Here is a 19,870-nt window from a genome sequence, read left to right as displayed (position 1 = left end):
CCTGTGGCTGATCCGTGTTGATGTGTAGCAAAGACCCCCACAATATTGCAAAATCATTAGCCTCCAATTCTAATAAATAAATTAGTTTAAAATAAATAAAAAGCACCAACGCCTGGGCCCCACCCCCAAGGATTCTAAAGGAATCGTTGGAGAGGAGGCCTGAGCATTGGGGGTTTTATAAGCACCCAGATGATTCTGTGTATCCTGAACTGAAAACCGCTGAAGAGGAGCCCCTGCTTTAGAGAAGAGGTTCAGGCAGAGCCTGGCTCGCACTGGCCATCTGGAGAAAGGTAGCCATCATGTTTATTATTATCACTGGCTGTGCTGCGCAGCATTTGAGATCCTAGTTCTCCGACCAGGGGTCAATCCTGTGCCCCCTGCCGTGGATATGTGGAGGCTTAACCACTGGACTACCCAGAGCTGCCCTGATTCTGCCATGGATATTTATTTTTCTCTTGGAAGGCTAGTTCTGGTTCTTTTACTTTGTTTTGTTCTTTTATATTTTCTTGGCCACGCCACATGGCATGTGGGATCTTTGTTCCTCAACCAGAGATCAAACCCCGACTCCCTTCAATGGAAGAATGGAGTCTTGACCACTGGTTCGACAGAGAAGCCCAACGTTTCGATTTTTTAAAGGATGATTTTCAAGATCACACTCCTCTCCATTTCTTCTTATTCACCTAACTCTTGTCATCTTTTGCGTTTGCCACTTGTCGCATATCTTTACTTTTCATTTTCATTTTATACTGGAGTACGGTTGATTTACAGGGTTAGCATGTATCTTTCACATGTTAACACCTGTGAGCTGATGGAGATTGCCATGAAAAGGAGAAAACAAAGGAAAAACCAAGAAAGACAAAGTGTCCCTCTTCCCATGTCTAATAGCAAGGATGCAAGGAGTCTTGGGTGCTAAGATTCCATGCACGGGTCCTCCAATCAGAAGTCCAGCTGGAGGAGAGCATTCTGGTAGCTAAGTGAATGAATGTGAATCCTGCTCTAAAGAAAAGAAAAAGCCACTGCGCTTTCTTATCCCATCTTAGAAGAAGAGAACAATCCGCTCTCATCAAACGCAGGCCCTCCCCTGTTTGGAAAGACCAGCCACCCCACAGCTCTGTCTGCGGTTTTCCGTGAGCTCCCTGGGTCATCACCTGCATCAGGCTGTCAGGAACGTTGGCTAAAATGCAGATGCCTGGGCCCCACCCACAGACCCTCAGATTTGGAGTCTGGGCAACCTGCAAGTGTAACAGCCCAGGTGATCCTCGGGTTCCTTGGCGTTCACGAGCTGCTGCGGTCAGTGCTGAGCACAGTTATGCCTTCAGGGCCCCGAAGTGGAGATCCTGCAGGCAGCGTGGGGCGAGCAGGTCCCTGGGTTATTTCGGGTGCCTTGCAGTGTATGCACGCGTTCATCTGAAGCACCGGGAATAAGGAACGCCGACACAGCGACTCAGAACCCCGCGAGCATCCCCTGGTGCTGGACGCGCTCAGCCTCCTGTGTGGTTTTCTGAAGTACTTCATGCACACGTGTGACAAAATCAAAATGAGGGCAGTCTTCTTCCTGGTCTCGACCTGGGTAGATGCTTTATTAAAGATCACAGCACAGTGCTTGGACACACTGGTGATCGACTGTCAGGACGTAGATTTGCTGATTAGGAAGTATGCAGTCCCTTGATCGTTATACTGGACAAAAATTCACGTTCAAGTACCTGGGCATTGAAATGCCATAAAACTGCATCTGTTTCGGCCCAACCCCCACCCCCATCCCATTCTGTTATGTACTGTCATTACTGTGTTATTCTGGGCAGTTGTCAAGCTTGGGCATTTGATTTCCGTTAATTTTGGCTTCTGGACTTGGATCCTGTGATGTGGAGCCTGGGTGAGTGACTGAATTCCAGTCTAGACCCAGTGGAGATGGGGGACTCTGCTGGGGAGTCGGGGGCTGAGGTCAGGAGTGGGGGTGCTCTCTGGAATCGCCTGTGCTGATCCCATGGAGGAGCCTGGACTCATCCCCCATGCACACCTGTGCCCTCGAGCCCCAGCCGTCCTCCAGAAGGCATCTTCCCTCTTCTGTGAAGCTGAGAACCCGCATCCAGGTGCTCCTGGGCCTGGTGAAGGTGATTGCTAAAATCTGATTATCCCCATCAACACAAACACCATTAAATAAGCTCGGTATAGACGCCAACAGAGCAAAACCAACTCCCCAGTCAGAGGAATTTTTCCAGAATGTCTAATCATTTCACAAGCAGACACGGGTGTCCTGCCCTTCAGATACTCAGAGGTGGTGGGTGTCAGGTGTGTGATGAACGGCCTTGGGTGAGAAACACTTGAATATTAGGAAGGACACTCTCCAGCATCCTCTTGGCCCTTGAAAGAGTTATCTGCCTGCATTACAACAAGCCGCTTGAATAATTGCCATCTTTTTCCATTTGCAGGGGACTCTGGCATCTCAGAATACAAAAATGATTTCATCCATAGTCATTTCACAGCTGATTGATGAGAATAAATCAAAAGAAAATGGGGCCGCACCGCCTGCGCCGTGTGCATATCCCATGAAGCCGTCTCTGGCTAATCGCAGCAGAGTCACCATTAACAGGGCCTTCGAGTTCCTTCCTGGAGGACTGGGAGTTCAGACCCCGGCGGGGGAGCCAGGACTCGAGACCAAGCCGCCGCCCAAGGAGGAGAAGCCATGCAGTGGTTCCCAGAAGGGCTTTGCGTCCATCACCATCACGGCCAGGCGTGTGGGTCCCCCTGCCAGCACCCTGGTGTGGGAGGCTGTTGGGGACCCACTCTACGTCAAGTGCAGGGCCCAGGATGCTCTGCTTGGGGACCCCTCTGCTCTGGCTGGCGGTGCCGATCCAACTCAGCACCATGGACCTTTCACCTGTACAGAGTTCTCCAGACACAGCTGTGTGATGGGGTTGAAGGTCCCCGAGGCCCATGCACAGCTGTGTGAGGGACATGGGTACTGGGTCACCAGCGTGGACCACAGAGAGGATCGTTTTTCTCCAGGCACCTCGCAGTCACGGGCAGGAAAGAGCCCGCTGGTGTTCAGCTCGTGTGTCCATCTCAGGGTGTCCCAGTCGTGTCCCAACCCCATCTACTATCTGGACAGGTCCCTCTCGGTCCCCGTGGAGCCACCTCAGCTTGCTGGCCCCAAGATGCACAGGTCCGTCCTGTCCCTCAACCTGAGCTGCAGTTCACACAGGCTGACACCAGATGGAGTAGATGACACAGAGAACCGAGAGCCTGGAAGCGGAGCCCTGAAGCCCGAGCTCCGGGAGGGAGACCAGGACCTCCTTGGCCCACGCTGGAACCTGGGTTTGCAAGGAAGTTTCTTGAAGGAAAACCCATCGTTGGGGCAGATGCGTTTCGGGAACTTGGAGGCTGGCAGGGGTCCTTGGAGAGGCTCTCTTCCTTCAGAAAATGCAGAGGCAGGAACTAACCAGATCACCATGAGAAAACGGAAGGAGGACCAGGCAACTCATTGTCCCACCCATGGTCACAATCAAGCCAACCAACTGTCCATTCACATCCCGGGCTGGAGTTACACAGCAGGTGAGTGACGCTCCCATCCTCCCTGCCACCAAGGGCAGACCCCTCCCTGCTTCAGGTAATTGGTGTAATTGCCAAGGTGCTTAGTGAGTTTCTTCTAGGTCAGTTACTCCAAGAAGCAGTTCTCAATAGTGGCTTCATCTGTTCCACTCAGAGCTGACCATAGCTCCATATCGATGTCTGATTGCATAGATGTTCTCAGATGATGCTTCTGTAAATTATGAAAGGTCTTTCCGTAAACTTGTTTCCATCAGTAGCTCCAGACCATATGTAATGAGTAGGAAACTCGCCCCAAGTGAAGTTCATTTAGGCCCTTGTCGTTCCAGGGTAGGATGAGAAGAACCAAGGGCCATCTATTCCCGGATGTCTTATGCCTCTGCTCTGAACATCTGTGTGTCTGGAAGTGTCCAGGCTTCTGTGCTGTTTACTGTTCAGTTGGGTCATTGATATTGAAGGTTTGGCCTTAGAAACCTGGGCCACAAGGCCCCATCATGGAGTATATATGTGAGAGTGTGAGTGTCTGTATGTGAGTGTGGATAGCAATTATGGGATGTTTTCAAAAAGAGGCAAAATGGGGACTCTCCATACCAAACAGCAAAAGCAGCTGTTTTCTGTTCCCTTACTTACATTTTCTGGGGGCAAACTGGCCGGGATGTTTGCCTTTCTGCCATTGCCCAGGGCCAGGCAGAGTTCCCAAGGTCAGCTGTTTTGGGTACCCATCACCTTTCTAGGGAGATTGGAGGTGGAGGTGGAGTGGGCCTTAGTCAGTGGTCAGATTCCTTTCCTTCCCTGTGTATACTTCTGTGAGAAACCCTGGTTTATGAATTAGTGACTTACCACTTGGGGGAAATATTTAAAGATAATAGTAGTAAAACTGAGTAAACGGCATATGCAGAATATGCATGATAATTTTATGGTACAATTTTTGCCCATTAAAAGCTTTATTAATTAATAAAAATGACTGTAACACATTTTAAAGCTATAATGTGTGTAGAAATGTTAAATGATGTAATTAATTTTAACAAGTGTATATATATATCAAATGCTCAGAGAATTTTAAGGCAATTTGACATGGCTTTGAGAACTGATGAGACTGTTGAATGCCTCGGAGCCTGGCAGACTTATTGCAACTAGGAAAATGTAAGCAGCCATCAGTGTTGCGAAGCTGGGCCTCACTTTGGTTTTTAAAAGACATTTCTCAAGCCAGCCATTTCTTCTTCCCTGTTGATGAAGATTCTGGAAATATACGGCCTGTAGTGTTGCATGCTTCCCTGTTGAAGCATACCCTTGTCTCTGTGCAGTGTCTCATGGTATGAAATCATAATTTAGATTTACAGCACTTTCAACAAAAGAGTCTTAAAAATCACTAGAGCCAGGACTCAAACATTTATCTCAGAGGAGCATGAACAAAGAAAATCCCCCCATCTTGTTCTTGACTTCGGTGCAGAGAAGGTTTTTGCTTGTGGCTTTGTGAGATGACTGCTCCTGTAACTGGCTTTCTTAAGCAAAAAGTATGAGTTAATTTTTACCTCCCCTGAGCTGACCTCCCTCAGAATAGCTCTAATCCCGATGAGGCAGGTGTGAAGCGTTTGAAAGGCTCTAAACCGCCTGGCCCTGCTCTACCATTTGAGGAAGGAAGAAGCTCACGGAGGCCAGATCACTTTCTTAGAGTTGCTCATCTATTATTTTGCAGCACGTGGAACATGGAGAAGCCACACTAACTCTCTGAGCCTGTTTCCTCATCTGGGTAACTACAGAAGGGGTTGGATTTGGTATTCTTGAAGCTTCCCTTAAGCTTTAACAAATTCTGTTCTTTTTGAGATGAAATCTATAAGGGAAAGAGGTTCCATGTGACTCTGGGCCCTCAGTCATAAAGTTCAAAGTTATAGAATCTTGGGCTCACTGGGACACATGTGTTCATGTGTATAAATGCTCACACACACACACACGCATGCACGCACACACAAACACATATCCCGGTAATGTGCTCTCTCATTCAGAAACTCATTTGCAATGGGATGCATTTCTTCCCAGTGACAAGAAAGCACTTCTTGTCCACGTGATAGGATTCTTGCCTGAAATGTATAAGCACAGCTCATCACGGACTCTGACTACCACAGTCTGGCCTAGCGCAGTCAACACAAGTCTGCAAGGGTGAGCTCTCTGACCTTCAGTCTTGACAAAGCTTTTTAACCTTAATGCGAGTACTTGCCAACAGTGGTGATGCTCATTAAAGCGCGAAGGAACTGTTTGTGTTTTTTTCATTTGAAACTGGCATCTTATCTGAGGCATTCTTGACAGCCTCCTGTGGCTACACGTGCTGTTAGTGGTCTTCTACTTCATAGGTGAAGTATGGTTCACCTGTGGTTCATCAGAAGACTCTGATTCTTTGTATCTGAAGGATTCCAAAATATCAAACAAGCAGCATCCTCACTAGCCGACTAGCATTCTGCTGCAGGAAGGTGCAGCCCTGGAGATTCTGCACAAACGGAGGCAAAGCAATTTCAGCTCTAGTTATTAGGTCATCAGACAGACAGTCCTATAAATTGTATTCTTGAAAGAGCCTCCAGGACACACACCCAGGAAGATCACTAAGATTAGAGAAAATGAGATGCTATCAAGTGCTTTGTGCAATGCAGATTGGCTGTGTCTGCCAGAACATGCAGACCCAGGGGGCACTTGTTCTCTTTTCAGAGGCTGAGGGCTTAGAGACGGGTTCCCTCTTTGTTCATTTCTTCAGGTCCTGTAAGTTTGTCCACTCCACTGTTAGAAGCATCCTGCTGGCACCTGGTAGGTGGGCATTCAACAAATCCCGGCATCTACTGGTAGAGAAGAATTTCACCATCACCACCATCCCACCATCACCATCCTATCAATACCTACAACACACACTGGAAATCCCAGAGGCTAAGCCCTGGGCTACATGCATCGTATTCATTACTTTAAATCATTCAAATCCTTCTATAAAGAGGATTTCATCCTTCCTATTTTGCAGAAAAGACAGACAAGGCTTGAATGTTAAATAACTTGCCCGAGCCCCCCTGGCCCGGAGGTGCCAGAGCTGAGCTCAGTCCTGTGTGTTTGGCTCTGGCTGTGCCATCCTCGGTGAGAGCACAGAATAGATCAAGTTAGGAAGGTGGGGACTCTCTCAGTGGTGGCCCCATGTCCATCACCACTGTCCAAGGTGATGCTCAAACACTGCTCCTGGGTGTATAAATAAGACCAGCATGTGGTGCCCAGTTACCCTGGTAGAATCTGTTAGGAATAAGCAGTGCATTTAATTTCTAGCTAAATGTGACAAGCCATGCCATTGACATAGTTAAAACTTACTGGCTCAGACATCCTTCCTAGCCTGAGACCTGTTCTCCTGGTGTTCTGTGGGACATCCAGGTTGACCTGGATATTTCTCTCCTCCCCTGGTGTTGCATGCCTAAGCCAGTATTGAGTTCCATACGTTACTTATTGCCAGTTTCATTTCCCATCCGTGGTCTAGACCTGAAGCTTTCTGCTGTTCCGGAAACACCCAAGTAGATGAGCCAGAACCACCTGGTTCTATTTCGATGCTTGTGGAGAAGACCCTGCTGAGTGGACACCGTCTGCCGACATGTTGGCGTGTTCTAGGTGGACACTGACGTTCTAGGTGGACGCGCCATCTTAGAATGGCTGTGGTGGCGTTGGCCTGAGAAGTCCTCAGTTTGCATTTACTCAGAAGACTAAGAAACACAGCATCCCTTCTGTGACCTGCAGTCACTAGTGGCCAAAGCTGGGAGTGACTGGAGAGGGAGGAACCCCTTCCAGGTCACGGAAGGAGAGCTGTGTTTACTGGCGTTCTGACGCGGTGATCTGATGCATTTGCAGCAGTGATGTTTATCTCATGAAGAGACCACTTCCACCATTCAAGGGAAGGCTACATGACACTGTGTGTATACATGCCAGGTCTACCAGAGAGGCCTGCATCACACTCAGCTCTCAAGCCCATGAAGACTTCTTGCTAGAAATGCCAGAAGACATTTGAGGAGGAACCCTTGTTTTACAACTGTGCTTTCTTCTTAAATGATCTAGAACTGGGGTTGGCAAACATTTTTTTTTTTTTTTCTTTTTGGAAAGGGCCAGGTAGCAAGTATAGGCTTTGCGGGTCATGTGGTATCCATAGCAACTACTCAGCTCTGCCATTGTAGGATGAAAGCAGCTTCAGACAATGTGTAAATAAATAAGCATGACTCTGTTCCAATATAACTTTATTGACAAAAGCTAGCAGTGGGCCAGATTTGACTTGCCAGCTATAATTTGCCTCCTCCTTACTGTCTGTTCTCCAAGACAAAGTTTACCCTGTTGGCCATTATTCCATGTTGGAGTCTGTGGAAATCCAGCTCTCTCTGAGATGGTCATGAATGGGCATTTATTGCTAGGTGCTCTTGGAGTGGCACTCACAGATGGGGTTGTTGACGGGCTTAGAATATGAATGTTCTGTGATACAGTCAGAATGAAAGCCTCAGAGGGCTCTGAACTTGGGGTGGCCTTTCAGAGTTACTCTGGGGGCAAAGGGACAGAGTCTCAGTCCTGGAAAGGGGATTGACCTTTGGTGAGCCTTCCGGTTGCCATAGTTACGCTGAACTTATGAGAACTGTCTTTCTGCCGCAGCAGTGGGGGACCACATCCTTCATCCCAGAGGAGAGGAGCTGAGTGCATCCCAGCTGGCCTGTCTGAAGTTTATGTTCTCTCCTCTCTGTGGCCTCGTAATTCTCTAAAACAACTTGAGGATCGTTCAGGGCTGGACCTGGGGCAGTAAGCATGGGGGAGTGGGGTATGGATCTTAGCACCTGTTTGAAGAAATCCTTCTTTCCCACCCTGGACCATTTTTGTTTGGGTTTTTCTTTGTTTCTTTTTTTTTTTTTAATAGAATCTCCAAAAAACCTAAGCCTTTTGGGTTACTCAAGAAGATCCACTCTTCACTGCCCCACTCCCCAGAGGCACTTGCTTCTCATTTGGCCCTCTCTGCCTTCTCCCTGCTGTTCCCTTCGCTTAGGAAAGCCCTCTTCCTCTCGTCACTGATGCTGATTTCCCCAAAACCTTTCTTGGAATGTTTTCTTGGGGTGTAGCTTCCATTTGGGAAAGCTCTCACTCTTCCTAACTGATCCTACTACTGACATTCACTCAACAAACGTATACTGAACAGTGGAGCTGAGAGCAGTGACTTGGGCACAGGGTGGCAGGGGTGCTGAGAAGCGGTCAGGTTCAGGGGCTGTTGTGCCAAGGATAGGATGGGAGGGCAGTGCCCTCAGTGGCTGGAAGTGCCCGCAGGATGAGTCTAACCCTCTGCAGAGTCCTGAAGCTCCTCGCCTCTCAGACCTTCTCAACCAGAGGGCGAGCCTTGCACCCTACTGCCCAGCGCCTGGCCAGCACTCACACGGGGACCGCACGCCCTCCTGCCGTGGTGGGGGGTGGCCGAGGACCAGGTGCGCGATCTTAGGACGGTGCCTGCTTGCTGGGAAGCAGTAAGAAGAGACTTGAGAAGAATGAGATTTCGCATTTTGTGTTATCGTTCATAGCAAGAGCAGCCAGGGAGCCTTAGAATCTGCTGACCAACGGACAATAAAACGGGCCCCCTGGTGTGCAGCAACAGCTGAGAGCAGGAAGAGAAAACCTCAGCCCGAGACTGAACCAGCCCTCGGCCTGTCCTTGTAAATCAAGTTTCACTGAGACTTGTTGCTCGCTAAGTCTTTGCACACCAGACCTCTCTGTCCTTCCCTATCTCCCGGCCTTTGCTGAGATTCATGTCCTTTGAGTCGGAGATGCTGTCTAACCATCTCATCCTCTGCCGCCCCTCCGTTCTCCTTTTGCCTTCAACCTTTACCAGGATCAGAGTCTTTTCCAACGAGTCAGCTCTTCACATCAGGTGGCCAAAGTATTGGAACTTCAGCATCAGCCCTTCCAACAAGTATTTAGGGTTGATTTCCTTTAGGAGGGACTGGTTTGAGCCCCTTGCTGTACGAGGGGGTCTTCTCCAGCACCACGGGGACGCAGCCACGGCTGCCCCTTCACACTCTGTTCTATGGCCGTGTTGCACTGCCTGGTGGTGTTGGGTGGCTGGGACAGAGACTGACCCACAAAGCTTGCAGTATTTACCACTGCGTCTTTACAGAAAAGGTGCGCCAGCCCCTCTCAGGGGCGCGCTCCGGGCGACTGTGGGCAGGTCTCCTCCCCCCATAGTCTCCGTGTCTTTATCTGTGAAACGAGAGACACAGACCAGCTCTCTCTTGAGCTCCCCTCTCCTAGGACGTGAACTTATGCATTCTCCTGGCTCTGGTTTTCTGTCACAGTAGCTGTTCAGACATGTCTGGTTGTAGGGTTGGAGAGATACTCAGGGTCAAAGGGCAAAGCTCTCTCCTGGTGACCTCACTTACTCTGGGGTTTCCTCTGCCTCTCTCATCCATCCCTGTCTGGCTTCCTCTGATTCTTTCCTCCCCCTCCCCAGAGGTATGTCCCGGCTGAGGCTCATCCTTGGTACGCGGCTCTCCTGCCTCTTTACACATCAGCAGCAAAATTAGGTACTTGCATGCCACACCCCCCCCCCCCACCGCCCCGTCCTTGATAAGTGGCTGGGTTGTGTGTCCAGCCCTGGCACCTCCTGGCAGTGCCAGACCAGACCCCTGTCTAGACAACCTTCCCTCCCTCCCGTGGGGGCCGTGGGCAAGCTTTCCATTCCACAGAGTGGACAGGAAACCCAGACATGGTCAGCTCACCATGCAGGTTATACTCTGCTGGGGACACAGACATCCAATGATACCCCTAAATATGTATGTCATCATAGACTGTGGTCGGTGAGGAGAGGACCGTGAGAGAGCAACAAGGAAGGTTTCGTTTAGAAGAGGGGACTCACCAAGATGATCTTTCTGCGGAAGGGACTTTTTTATTTTTACAATTTTATTGGAGAATCGTTGATTTGCAGTGTCGTGCTAGCTTCAGGCGCACAGCAAAGTGATTCAGTTACCCGTATACATTCATTCTTCCCTTTTCAGGTGGTTTTCCCATATTGTTTATTACAGAGTACTGAGTAGAGTTCCCTGTGCTCTGCAGGAGGCCCTCGGTGGTTACCTATTTTATATGCAAGAGTGTGTGTATGTGGTTGTTTTATTATAAACATTTTTGATGTGAATCATTTTTAAAGACTTTATTGAATTTGTTCCAATACTGCTTGTTTCAAGTTTTGGTTTTCTGGTATGTGGGACCTTGTCTCCCTGACCAGGGATCAAACCCTCACCCCTTGCATTGGAAGGCAAAGTCTTAACCCCCGGACTACCAGGGAAGTCCCTGTATGTGATTCTTGAGAAGCATATCCATGAGGGACCAGCATGTGAGGATGTTTCTGGGCAGAGATGAGCTTGGCGTCTTTGAGATGCTGAGAAGGCCAGTGTGTCTGCAGCATAGCAAGCAGGACCACGAGGCTGAAGCTCGAGGCTGAAGAAGGAAGCTCGTGAAATGGTTCGGATCGGGGTTTTGAGACCACAATAAGGATTGACAATTTTATCCTAGCAGCAGTGAGATGTAGTGATATGGTGTATGCTTTAAGACGATCCCCTTTACCTTTTGGAAGGTGAGGGATAAAGGAGGCGAGGTCATTGCAATGGAGTAGAGGAGAGTCGTATGGGAGGATGGAGGCTGGGGAAATAGTCTGATGGTGGAAGTCACAAGTCTTGAGTACTGATGCGGTCAGAAGGGGGATGGGAGTGGCAAGGATGACATCTGACTTCCCAGCTTGGGCACTGGGAGATTTGGGGGCTTTTTAAAAAGACTTTGTGTTTTCGAGCAGTTCTGGGTTCACAGCCAAATTGACAGGAAGGTGCAGAGATCCCCCCCCCCCATTCACAGCCTCCCCTGCTCTCAACATCTACCAGCAGAGTGATGTATTTGCCACAACCGATGACCCTACATTGACGCATCATTGCCACCCAAAGTCCATAGCTTTTATTAGGGTTCACTCCTGGTGTGGACCTCCGATGAGTTTGGAAAAAAATGTATAATGACATGGATCATATAGAATAGTCTCACTGCCCCCCAGAATCCTCTGTGTTCCCTGTATTCATCCTTCCCCACCCAAACTCTGGCAACCACTGATCCTTTTACTGACTCCATAATTTCGCCCTTTCCAAAATGTCATATACTTGGAATCATGCTATACGCAGCCTTTTCAAATTGGCTTCTTTCACTTACTAATAGGCATTTAAAACCCCTCCATGTCTTTCCATTGTGTGAAAGCTCATTTCATTTGAAGTATGAATAATATTCCATTGTCTGGATGGACCACATTTTATTAATCTGTTGACCTAAACAAGGACATCTTGATTGCTTCCAAGTTCTTGGCAATTATGAATGAAGCTGCTATAAACATCCATGTATAGTTTTTTGTGCAGACATAAGTTTTCAACTCCTTTGGGAAATACCAAGAAATATGATTGCCGAATCACATGGTAAGAGTATGTCTGGTTTTGTAAGAACCTGCCAAACTGTCTTCCAAAGTGGCTGCACCATTTTGCATTCTCACCAGTAATGAATGAGAGTTCTGGTAACTCGATGTCCTTGCCAGCATTTGGTGGTGTCAGTGTTCTGGATTGTGACTGTTCTAATAGTTGCGTAGTGTATCTTCTTCTTGTTGTAATTTGCAATTCCCTGGTAATATATGACGACCATCTTTCCATATGCTTATTTTCCATCTGTGTGTCTTCTTTGGTGACGTGTCTAAAAAAAGTTTTGGTCTGGTTTTTTTTTTGAGTTGTTTGCTTTCTGACAGTTAAATTTTAAGAGTTCTTCACATATGTTGAATAACAGGGGAGAAGCTTGTTATCAGATGGAGAGAATGTGAGGAGAGGTGTAGGAGATCCCAGGTACCGTGAGGACAGGTTCTGTCTGAAGTGTCAGTGGAACATGCAGGTACAAGCTGCAAGCTGACAGTTGGACCCATGAATCCAGAGCCAAACCAGTGTTCCAGGATAGCGTTATGGTTTGGGGGATGGTCTCCCTAGAGTTGATGTTTTATGCCACAGCAGTGTTTGAGAGCATCTAGGAAAAGAGAAGGATAGGAGGCAACAGGGATCTGGGCACGCTAAGGTGTAAAGGTCTGGCAAGAGCCGCCGTTTCAACTCCACACTAATACGACAGTCACCAAGGCCCCTCTCTTATTTCTGTGGTCTTGCTGTGTGTCCTGCACTGTCCCAGATACTTCATGGGTTTTAATCTAGTTACTCCTCCCTGAAAGTTTGTAGGAAAGGTACACAAATTACCTTCGTTTTTCCAGGAATGCACAACTACCGGGTGGGGCGCTCATGCCTCTGGCTGTGTTCCATGACCTTCTGATGGCATGTCCCAGACCACTGCGGCCGCTTTTCTGCTCAGATTTCCTCCTGCTCTTGGCAAGGGTCCCCTCACCTCCTGGCTCCCAGGCTCACGAGTTAGTGTCAGCTTTGCTTCCTCCCTCTTCCTTGCTTCCACATTAAAGAAAAGTGGAAAGTAGAAAGTCTCTGATGCCCATCCCTTTTTCTCCATGACCACAGCCACTCTCCTCACTCAAACCTTTATCTTTCTGAAATTTCTGTGCACCAGGAGATTTATTTTCCTGACTCTAATACATTACAGGCAACTATGAATAACAAAGAGCAAAATAAAAAGCTCAGTACCCTTAAGTAATCACGTTTCACATTTTGGTGTCTTGTCTTCCTTTCTCTTTCTAGGCACGTCTGTTTTTTGCTCACAAATGGCTGAGATCCTGCTGCATATGTAATTTCCCTCTGGGTCTCTGCCACTCAATGCTGTATCATAAATTTTCCCTGATATTAACAGGACTTTATGAAGATAGCTTTCATTGACTGTGCTGTGGTGTGCTTTATGGATATATCGTAGTTTAACTAGTTCTTCATTGTTGGTCCTTAAAGTAGTTACTCGTTTTTCACTTTTTGGAGTAATACTGATGTGAACACTGGGCTTATAAGGCTTTCTGTGTGCTGAGTTATTTCCCTTCAAAAAAATACCCTTGAAATGGAACGTCTATCAGAGAGTATCAGCCTTTTTAAGGTACTGGACACACATGCCAATTTAGACTCCAAGAGAAGCCTAGGCGAGTGCCTTTCTGTACATGCTTGGCCAAGATTAGGTATTAATTTGCAAATTCTCCCAAATTTCCAAATGGAAAAATGCTGCTCTGTTGAGATTTGGGCTGGTGTTTCCATGGTCGCTAGTGAGAGGGAACATTTTGCTTCGTGGTTCCTGCTTCTCACCGAAACCTTGACCATAGCTGACTCAGTGCCCCCTACCCCAGTGTTGCCTTCCGTCTCTCCTCCTTGGCAGCATCAGCATTTGGGGCCAGATAATTCTCTGTTGTTGGGGCTGTCTGTGCACCGCAGGATGTTTAACAGCATCCCTAGCCTTACCCACAAGATGCCAATAGACCCCCCCGCCCAGTGGTGACAAGCACAGATGTCTCCAGAATGCATTTGGGTCGGGGGAGAAATGACGGAATCATCCTTGGTGGAGAACCCCAGGCCTGCTCTGTGTCCAGCCTCCCTGTAGCCCACCGGGACTGGGGACCGCCTGCCTGGCAAGCCTCCTGGCTCAGCAGGCCGTGACATAGCCTCAGGGCGTCTTTCCAGTCCGCCTCTTCAGGACTCAACTCCCAGGAATTCAGTTGCCTTTTAATGTCGTGTATTTGCTGTGTCTTGGGGGCCATTTTTCTTCTTCTAGACAGTACTGTCCTGGAGGTCGAAATCCAAGTCCAAGTTAATGGCAGTGAGCCTTCCATACCCGGCAGTGAGCCTTCCATACCCGGCAGTGAGCCATGGAGCCCAGCACACGTGCTCAGGACCTGGCTGCTGGGTGCTGGGTGCAGGCCATTCTGATGACCCCACAAAGCCTTGCTGATGTCAGGGTCACTTAAAAGCTTGCTGCCTTTTCTTCTTGATCACCTCTCCCTGTGATCATATCCGAAACCTCTCTGGCCAGGAAAGGGTGGCGAGCCATGTAAGATTCACTGTCCAGAGGTAGGTTGTGAACATAAAGTGAAAGTCTTCCTGCTTTGTTTTAAAATGGAGGGGGAAAATTCTCAAAATATTGTCTCTCTCCAAGAGCTTAGTAAGAATAATCAAATTTTGTTCAAGGAAGAACTTAATTATCCTTCAGATGGTCAAATGTAAAAAAATAGAAAATGCATGAACAATATTAAAAATATTTTGAAGGTTTTTTGGAGGTGGGGGTTTATTTCTATTTATTACTTTGGTAAGGCTTGGTGAGATTTGCCCTATAATGTGACGTTCAGAACATTCCCCAGAGTCTATCTGGTCTTTAAAGTTTGCTCATGTCAGCCACCCTAGCTGTCTCTGTGGAGAAAAAGGGTTTGTGTGTGTATTCTTTTTTTCCTTCTTTCTGAGTAACCCCCCCAATTATACGAATGGGTTGTGTCCCATGTTGCTTAGGAAATGCTCATTCTCATGGGCCACTTGTTCGGGTTTGCCTGAGATAGATTAAGAGAAAAGGATTCAAGGGCCACGTGTGCATGCTAAGTCACTTGAGTTGTGTCCACTGCGACGCAATGGACGGTAGCCTACCAGGATCCTCAGTCCATGGGATCCTCCAAGCAAGAATGCTGGAGTGGGTTGCCATCCCCTCCTCCAGGGGATCTTCCTGACCCGGGGGTCAAACCACATCTCTTGTGTCTCCTGCATTGGCAGGCGGGTTCTCTACCATGAGGGCCACCTGGGAAGCCCCAAGGCCCGCAGCCGACTGATAGGATAATGGTCTGCTCTTTGAAATAGAAATCTGCAGATCAACCCTCTCTACATGGTTGAGAAACAGTGATAGGGTCACCCGGCAGAAGCCCCGTGAATTTGGGAATGAGGCCCACCTGAGTTTCTTTCGGTTGGTTTCTGGCCTTGCATCCTCAGTGAGGTCATTTACATGAAGCGCGCTGGGCTTTATGGTGGATGGTGGGAACTCAGTACACTTCATTATCATCACCAGGCTTCGTTATCATCTGGGCTGTCTGCAGGAAATCAACTGAGACATGGTCTTGGAAAGAGGACGTGGTCACACCATTCTGTAAGGAAAAGCATTCCAGATATAGATCACCCTGGGAACAACCAGGGGAATGCAAGAAATAGGTGGTATGAAACCTTTGGGGTCTGTTCAACTGATAAACGACTCTGATGAAAGGTAGAGGCTTATCCATGTTTTGAGTATCAGTGGACCATATTTAGGTGATTTTGTTCAGACAGCCTGTGTAGAGAGTGAACAAATGACTTTGAGGTCCTGCAGCGTCCTGTCCTGCACCTGCATAAATATATGTGCTTGTACCAAGTGACCCTCCTCAGTTTAGAAACGGAAGCAAAGGAGCTGTGGAAAGTGGAGCGTCAGAGCCCGGGCAGCAGAGTTTGGGAGAGGTGGTCCAAAAAAGACACTGAACACCACAGGGCTGTGCATTTGGGAGCTAGAGCTGAGCGAGACCTCAGGGAGAATCTGTGACGAAGTAATGCGTTGTGGCAAAGCCTGTTCTGATTTTCGCAGCCACAAGATCTCTCTTGGCTGCTGGCACTGCTGGTCACACCATGGTGTCTCTCCAGGTCTAAAACCATCCATGGGAATACACCTTAGAAAAAGGTGTACATTCCAACTCCATTGCTTTTGTAAAGTTTTTCCCCCTCTTATAGAAAACATAAAAAAGCGTGCCCATTGTAAAAATTAAAATGTTGATAAGCAAAAGGAGGAAAATAAAAACCAACCATACTACCACTACCCTCGGATAAACATCACTGTTAATATTTTAGTCAGATCATCTCATCTATGCACCAGATTTTTTTTTAATTTTTCTTTCCTTTTCTTAACGGAGGATCATGCAAAACATTATTTTAGAGGTTGCTTTTTCTCAGCAATTGACTGTCAAGTTTCCTTTCATGTCCTCCATATTCCTCTGTTAATCATTTGATAGCTGCCAAGGCTTCTGTTGTAAGGATTTACCTAAGCTATTTTTTGAAAAATCTTCCTGTTAAATAGATTGTTTTCATTTTTGCCTGTTTAAAACAGTGTGTTGATAAATGTCCTTATAGAGAAATTTTTGAGGGCATTTCATGTGATTCCTTTAAGTCAGAGTCCTAGAATTTCTCGGTCAAAGGAAAGGCACAATTCTAAGGCTTTTTAGTATTGACTTCCAAATGATACTCTGTAACAGTTGTGTCAAGCTACACTATCAATACCTAAATAGTGGCTGCCTTGAAAATCTGCAGGCATCGGGTATTAACGTTACAAAACTTTCATGTGATTTTGATAAGTGAAAAATAATCTTTATGATATACATATATATATTAATTTCTCAGGTGGCACTAGTGGTAAAGAACCTTCCTGCCAATGCAGGAGACGTAAGAAACATGGGTTTGATCCCTGGGTCGGGAAGATCCCCTGGAGGAGAGCATGGCAACCCACCCACTCCAGTATTCTTGTCTGGAGAATCCCATGGACACAGGCGCCTGGGGGGCTGCAGTCCATGGGGTCACAAAGAGCCGGACATGACTGAAGTGACTTAGCATGCATATTAATTTGTATTTTTTTTTTTTATGGAGATGTTAAACTTTCTCATGTGTTTGTTACACATCTGTGTTTCTTCTTCTGTAAATTTCTTCTGTGTTTTCTTTGGTCATTGTTTTCTTCAGCCTATTTTCCTTTTGAATCTTTATGTTAAATATAGCCTTTGTATTTACATTTTAATGTTTACCATTGCTTTTTAAACTTTGGATTTTGAAATAATTTTAGGTTATCAGGAGAGTTCCAAAGATAGTACACAGACAGCCTGTGTATCCTGTATATGCAGCTTCTCCTTATAATCCCAGGACTTTTTGTCTAAGCCAGAGTTGCTCAGCCTTGGCACTGCTGGCATCTTGGGCTGGATGATGCTTAGATCTTGTGAACTGAAGGATATTTAGCAGCGTCCCTGGCCTCTGCCCATGAGATGCTAGTTTACAAAGGCTCCCTAGTTTACAAACAAAAACATCTCCAGACATCGTTAAGTGTTCCCTGGGGAGCAAAATCACTCGCGTTTTGAGATTCGCTGAACTAAGCAATTCGTGTTGCCACAGTGTTATTAACTAAACTACAGACTTTCTTCAGGTTTCACCAGTTTTTCCACTAATGTCCTTTTTCTGTTCCAGGACCCCATCCAGGACACCACGTTGCATTTAGTCATCATGTCTGTTTATGGTAATTTTTGACATTCAGATGTTTTTATCTTCCTAATCTCTTCCCCTTTGTTCTCACTGACAGGGTTACAACGGCCTTTTCTAGGCCATTTCTCTCTAGCTCCTTTATTTGAATCTGTAATCCCTCTGAATGTGTTTTCTCAGCTGGGGTAAGGTTGGGATCTGTTTTCATAAATGTTTGCCAGTTGTCTGTGGCTATTGATGGAATAAGCCATTATTTCTTTCCTGGTTGGAAACGCCAATCATTTATAGAATTTGGGTTTTATACAAGGATTTTCCTGACTTATGTAGTTTTTTTCTTCTAGAAATTTTCATGCCACTTGAATATTATATGACTTGCAAAAGCCATCCTACTAGCATCTATGGATTTGAACGGTGGAGAATCTTTCAGATGCTCCTAAATTAAAATGTTAGCATTTCATGTATTGCATTACTGCAGAATTCAGGCAGTGAAACACTCTGGCTACCATTATACTTTTTTTTCAAATTTTAATTTTATATTTTAAAAATGCTCTCTCAATCTAATCCTACATTCTGCTTTTTAATTTTTGATTAGCTGTATTGAGGTACAATAGTTACATTGAGGTATAATTCACATAAAGTGTACACATTTAACATATATGTCCATGTAACCAATACCACATTGATATGCAGAATATTTCTCTCACCTCAGAGAAACATTTGACTCCTTTTCAGTCAACTTACTTCCGACCCCAGCTTCAAGAAATCACAGATTATTTTTTTCTGTTGTTATCCTAGAGTTTATATAAATTAAGGCAACTTGGATTTTCTTTGTATAAGATTTTTTTCACTCAGACTAAGGCCTTTGAAATTCTTCCATGTCACTGTAAAGATCTCTAATTTCTCTCTTCAGTATTTTGTCATTTTTATTATAAAGATCTTTCACATATTTTGTTGAATGTATCTTTATTTATTTCATATTCTGAATGCTGCTTTAAATGCATCACACTGATTTTTTACAAATTTAATTTCCAACATTTTTTAGTTACACAGAACTGATATCTGCATGGTGACCTCAAAAGCTGCTACTGCTGCTGCGACCCCATAGACGGCAGCCCACCAGGCTCCCCCATCCCTGGGATCCTCCAGGCAAGAACACTGGAGTGGGTTGCCATTTCCTTCTCCAATGCATGAAAGTGAAAAGTGAAAGGGAAGTCGCTCAGTCGTGTCTGACCCTCAGTGACCCCAGGGACTGCAGCCTTCTAGGGTCCTCCGTCCATGGGATTTTCCAGGCTGCATCCTTGCTAAAAGCACTTAATAATTGTAATACTGTTTTACTGTAGATTCCTTAGGATTTTCTATGTGCATGATAATATTATGTATAAACAGAGTTTTACTTACTCTTTTTCCATCTTGATTCCTTTAATTCCTTTTTTTCTTGCCTGATCGCACTAAGACTCAGTAAAATGTTGGATAAAAATAGAAGGGATGAAAGTGAGCATTTTTGACTATTTCCTGGCTAGCTGTAAGGACTGAATAGAGAAGATTTCATCTACCAAGTTGAAGAAGTTTCCTTTTATTCCTAATTTATTCTCTTTCTTTCTTCACTCTGATAAATATATATAATACATATATATGTAATACATATAATGCATGTATAAATACGTATAAATACATAAAATATATATAATGCAACACTCACCATTTTAATACTTTAGCTGTGTTCAGTTCCGTGGCGTTAGGTATGTTCACTTTATTTTGCAACCGTCACCCCCATTCATCCACAGACATATTTTCATCTTGCAAAAATGAAGCTCCACATCCATTAAACATCGATTATACCCCCTACTCCCAGTCCTCAGGAACCACTGTTCTACTGTGTTTCTATGAACTTCCCTTTTGTAGGCACCTTGTATCAGTGGAATCTTAACAGTGTCTACCCTTTCGTGAGGCTTATCTCACTTAGCATCATGTCCTCAGGGTTCATCCATGTTGTCTCATGAGTCAGAATCTGAAACCATATCAAGGCTGGACCATATTCCGTTGTATGGATAATGCTGTATTTTGTTCAGCCCATTCACTTCTTGATGGGTACGTGGGTTGCTTCCACATTTTGACTGATGTGAACAATG

The 19,870-nt window shown here is 46.1% G+C and overlaps 1 protein-coding gene across 2 annotated transcripts in view; it reads left to right on the top strand.

Annotated features, from left to right (window-relative positions):
- The window catches only part of C23H10orf90 (chromosome 23 C10orf90 homolog), a 243,710-nt gene that overhangs the window by 166,981 nt on the left and 56,859 nt on the right, over positions 1-19,870 (top strand). For both annotated transcript variants that reach the window (XM_068961757.1, XM_068961756.1), the window contains exon 4: positions 2,430-3,552. In XM_068961757.1, coding sequence (XP_068817858.1) covers positions 2,430-3,552 — 1,123 coding nt within the window. The remainder of the gene's footprint in view (positions 1-2,429; positions 3,553-19,870) is intronic.

Source organism: Capricornis sumatraensis, chromosome 23, assembly GCF_032405125.1.
Source record: "Capricornis sumatraensis isolate serow.1 chromosome 23, serow.2, whole genome shotgun sequence".
Classification (NCBI taxonomy): domain Eukaryota; kingdom Metazoa; phylum Chordata; class Mammalia; order Artiodactyla; family Bovidae; genus Capricornis; species Capricornis sumatraensis.
Note: the sequence above shows the minus strand (reverse complement) of the source record. Positions and strands in the feature narration are given on the sequence as shown.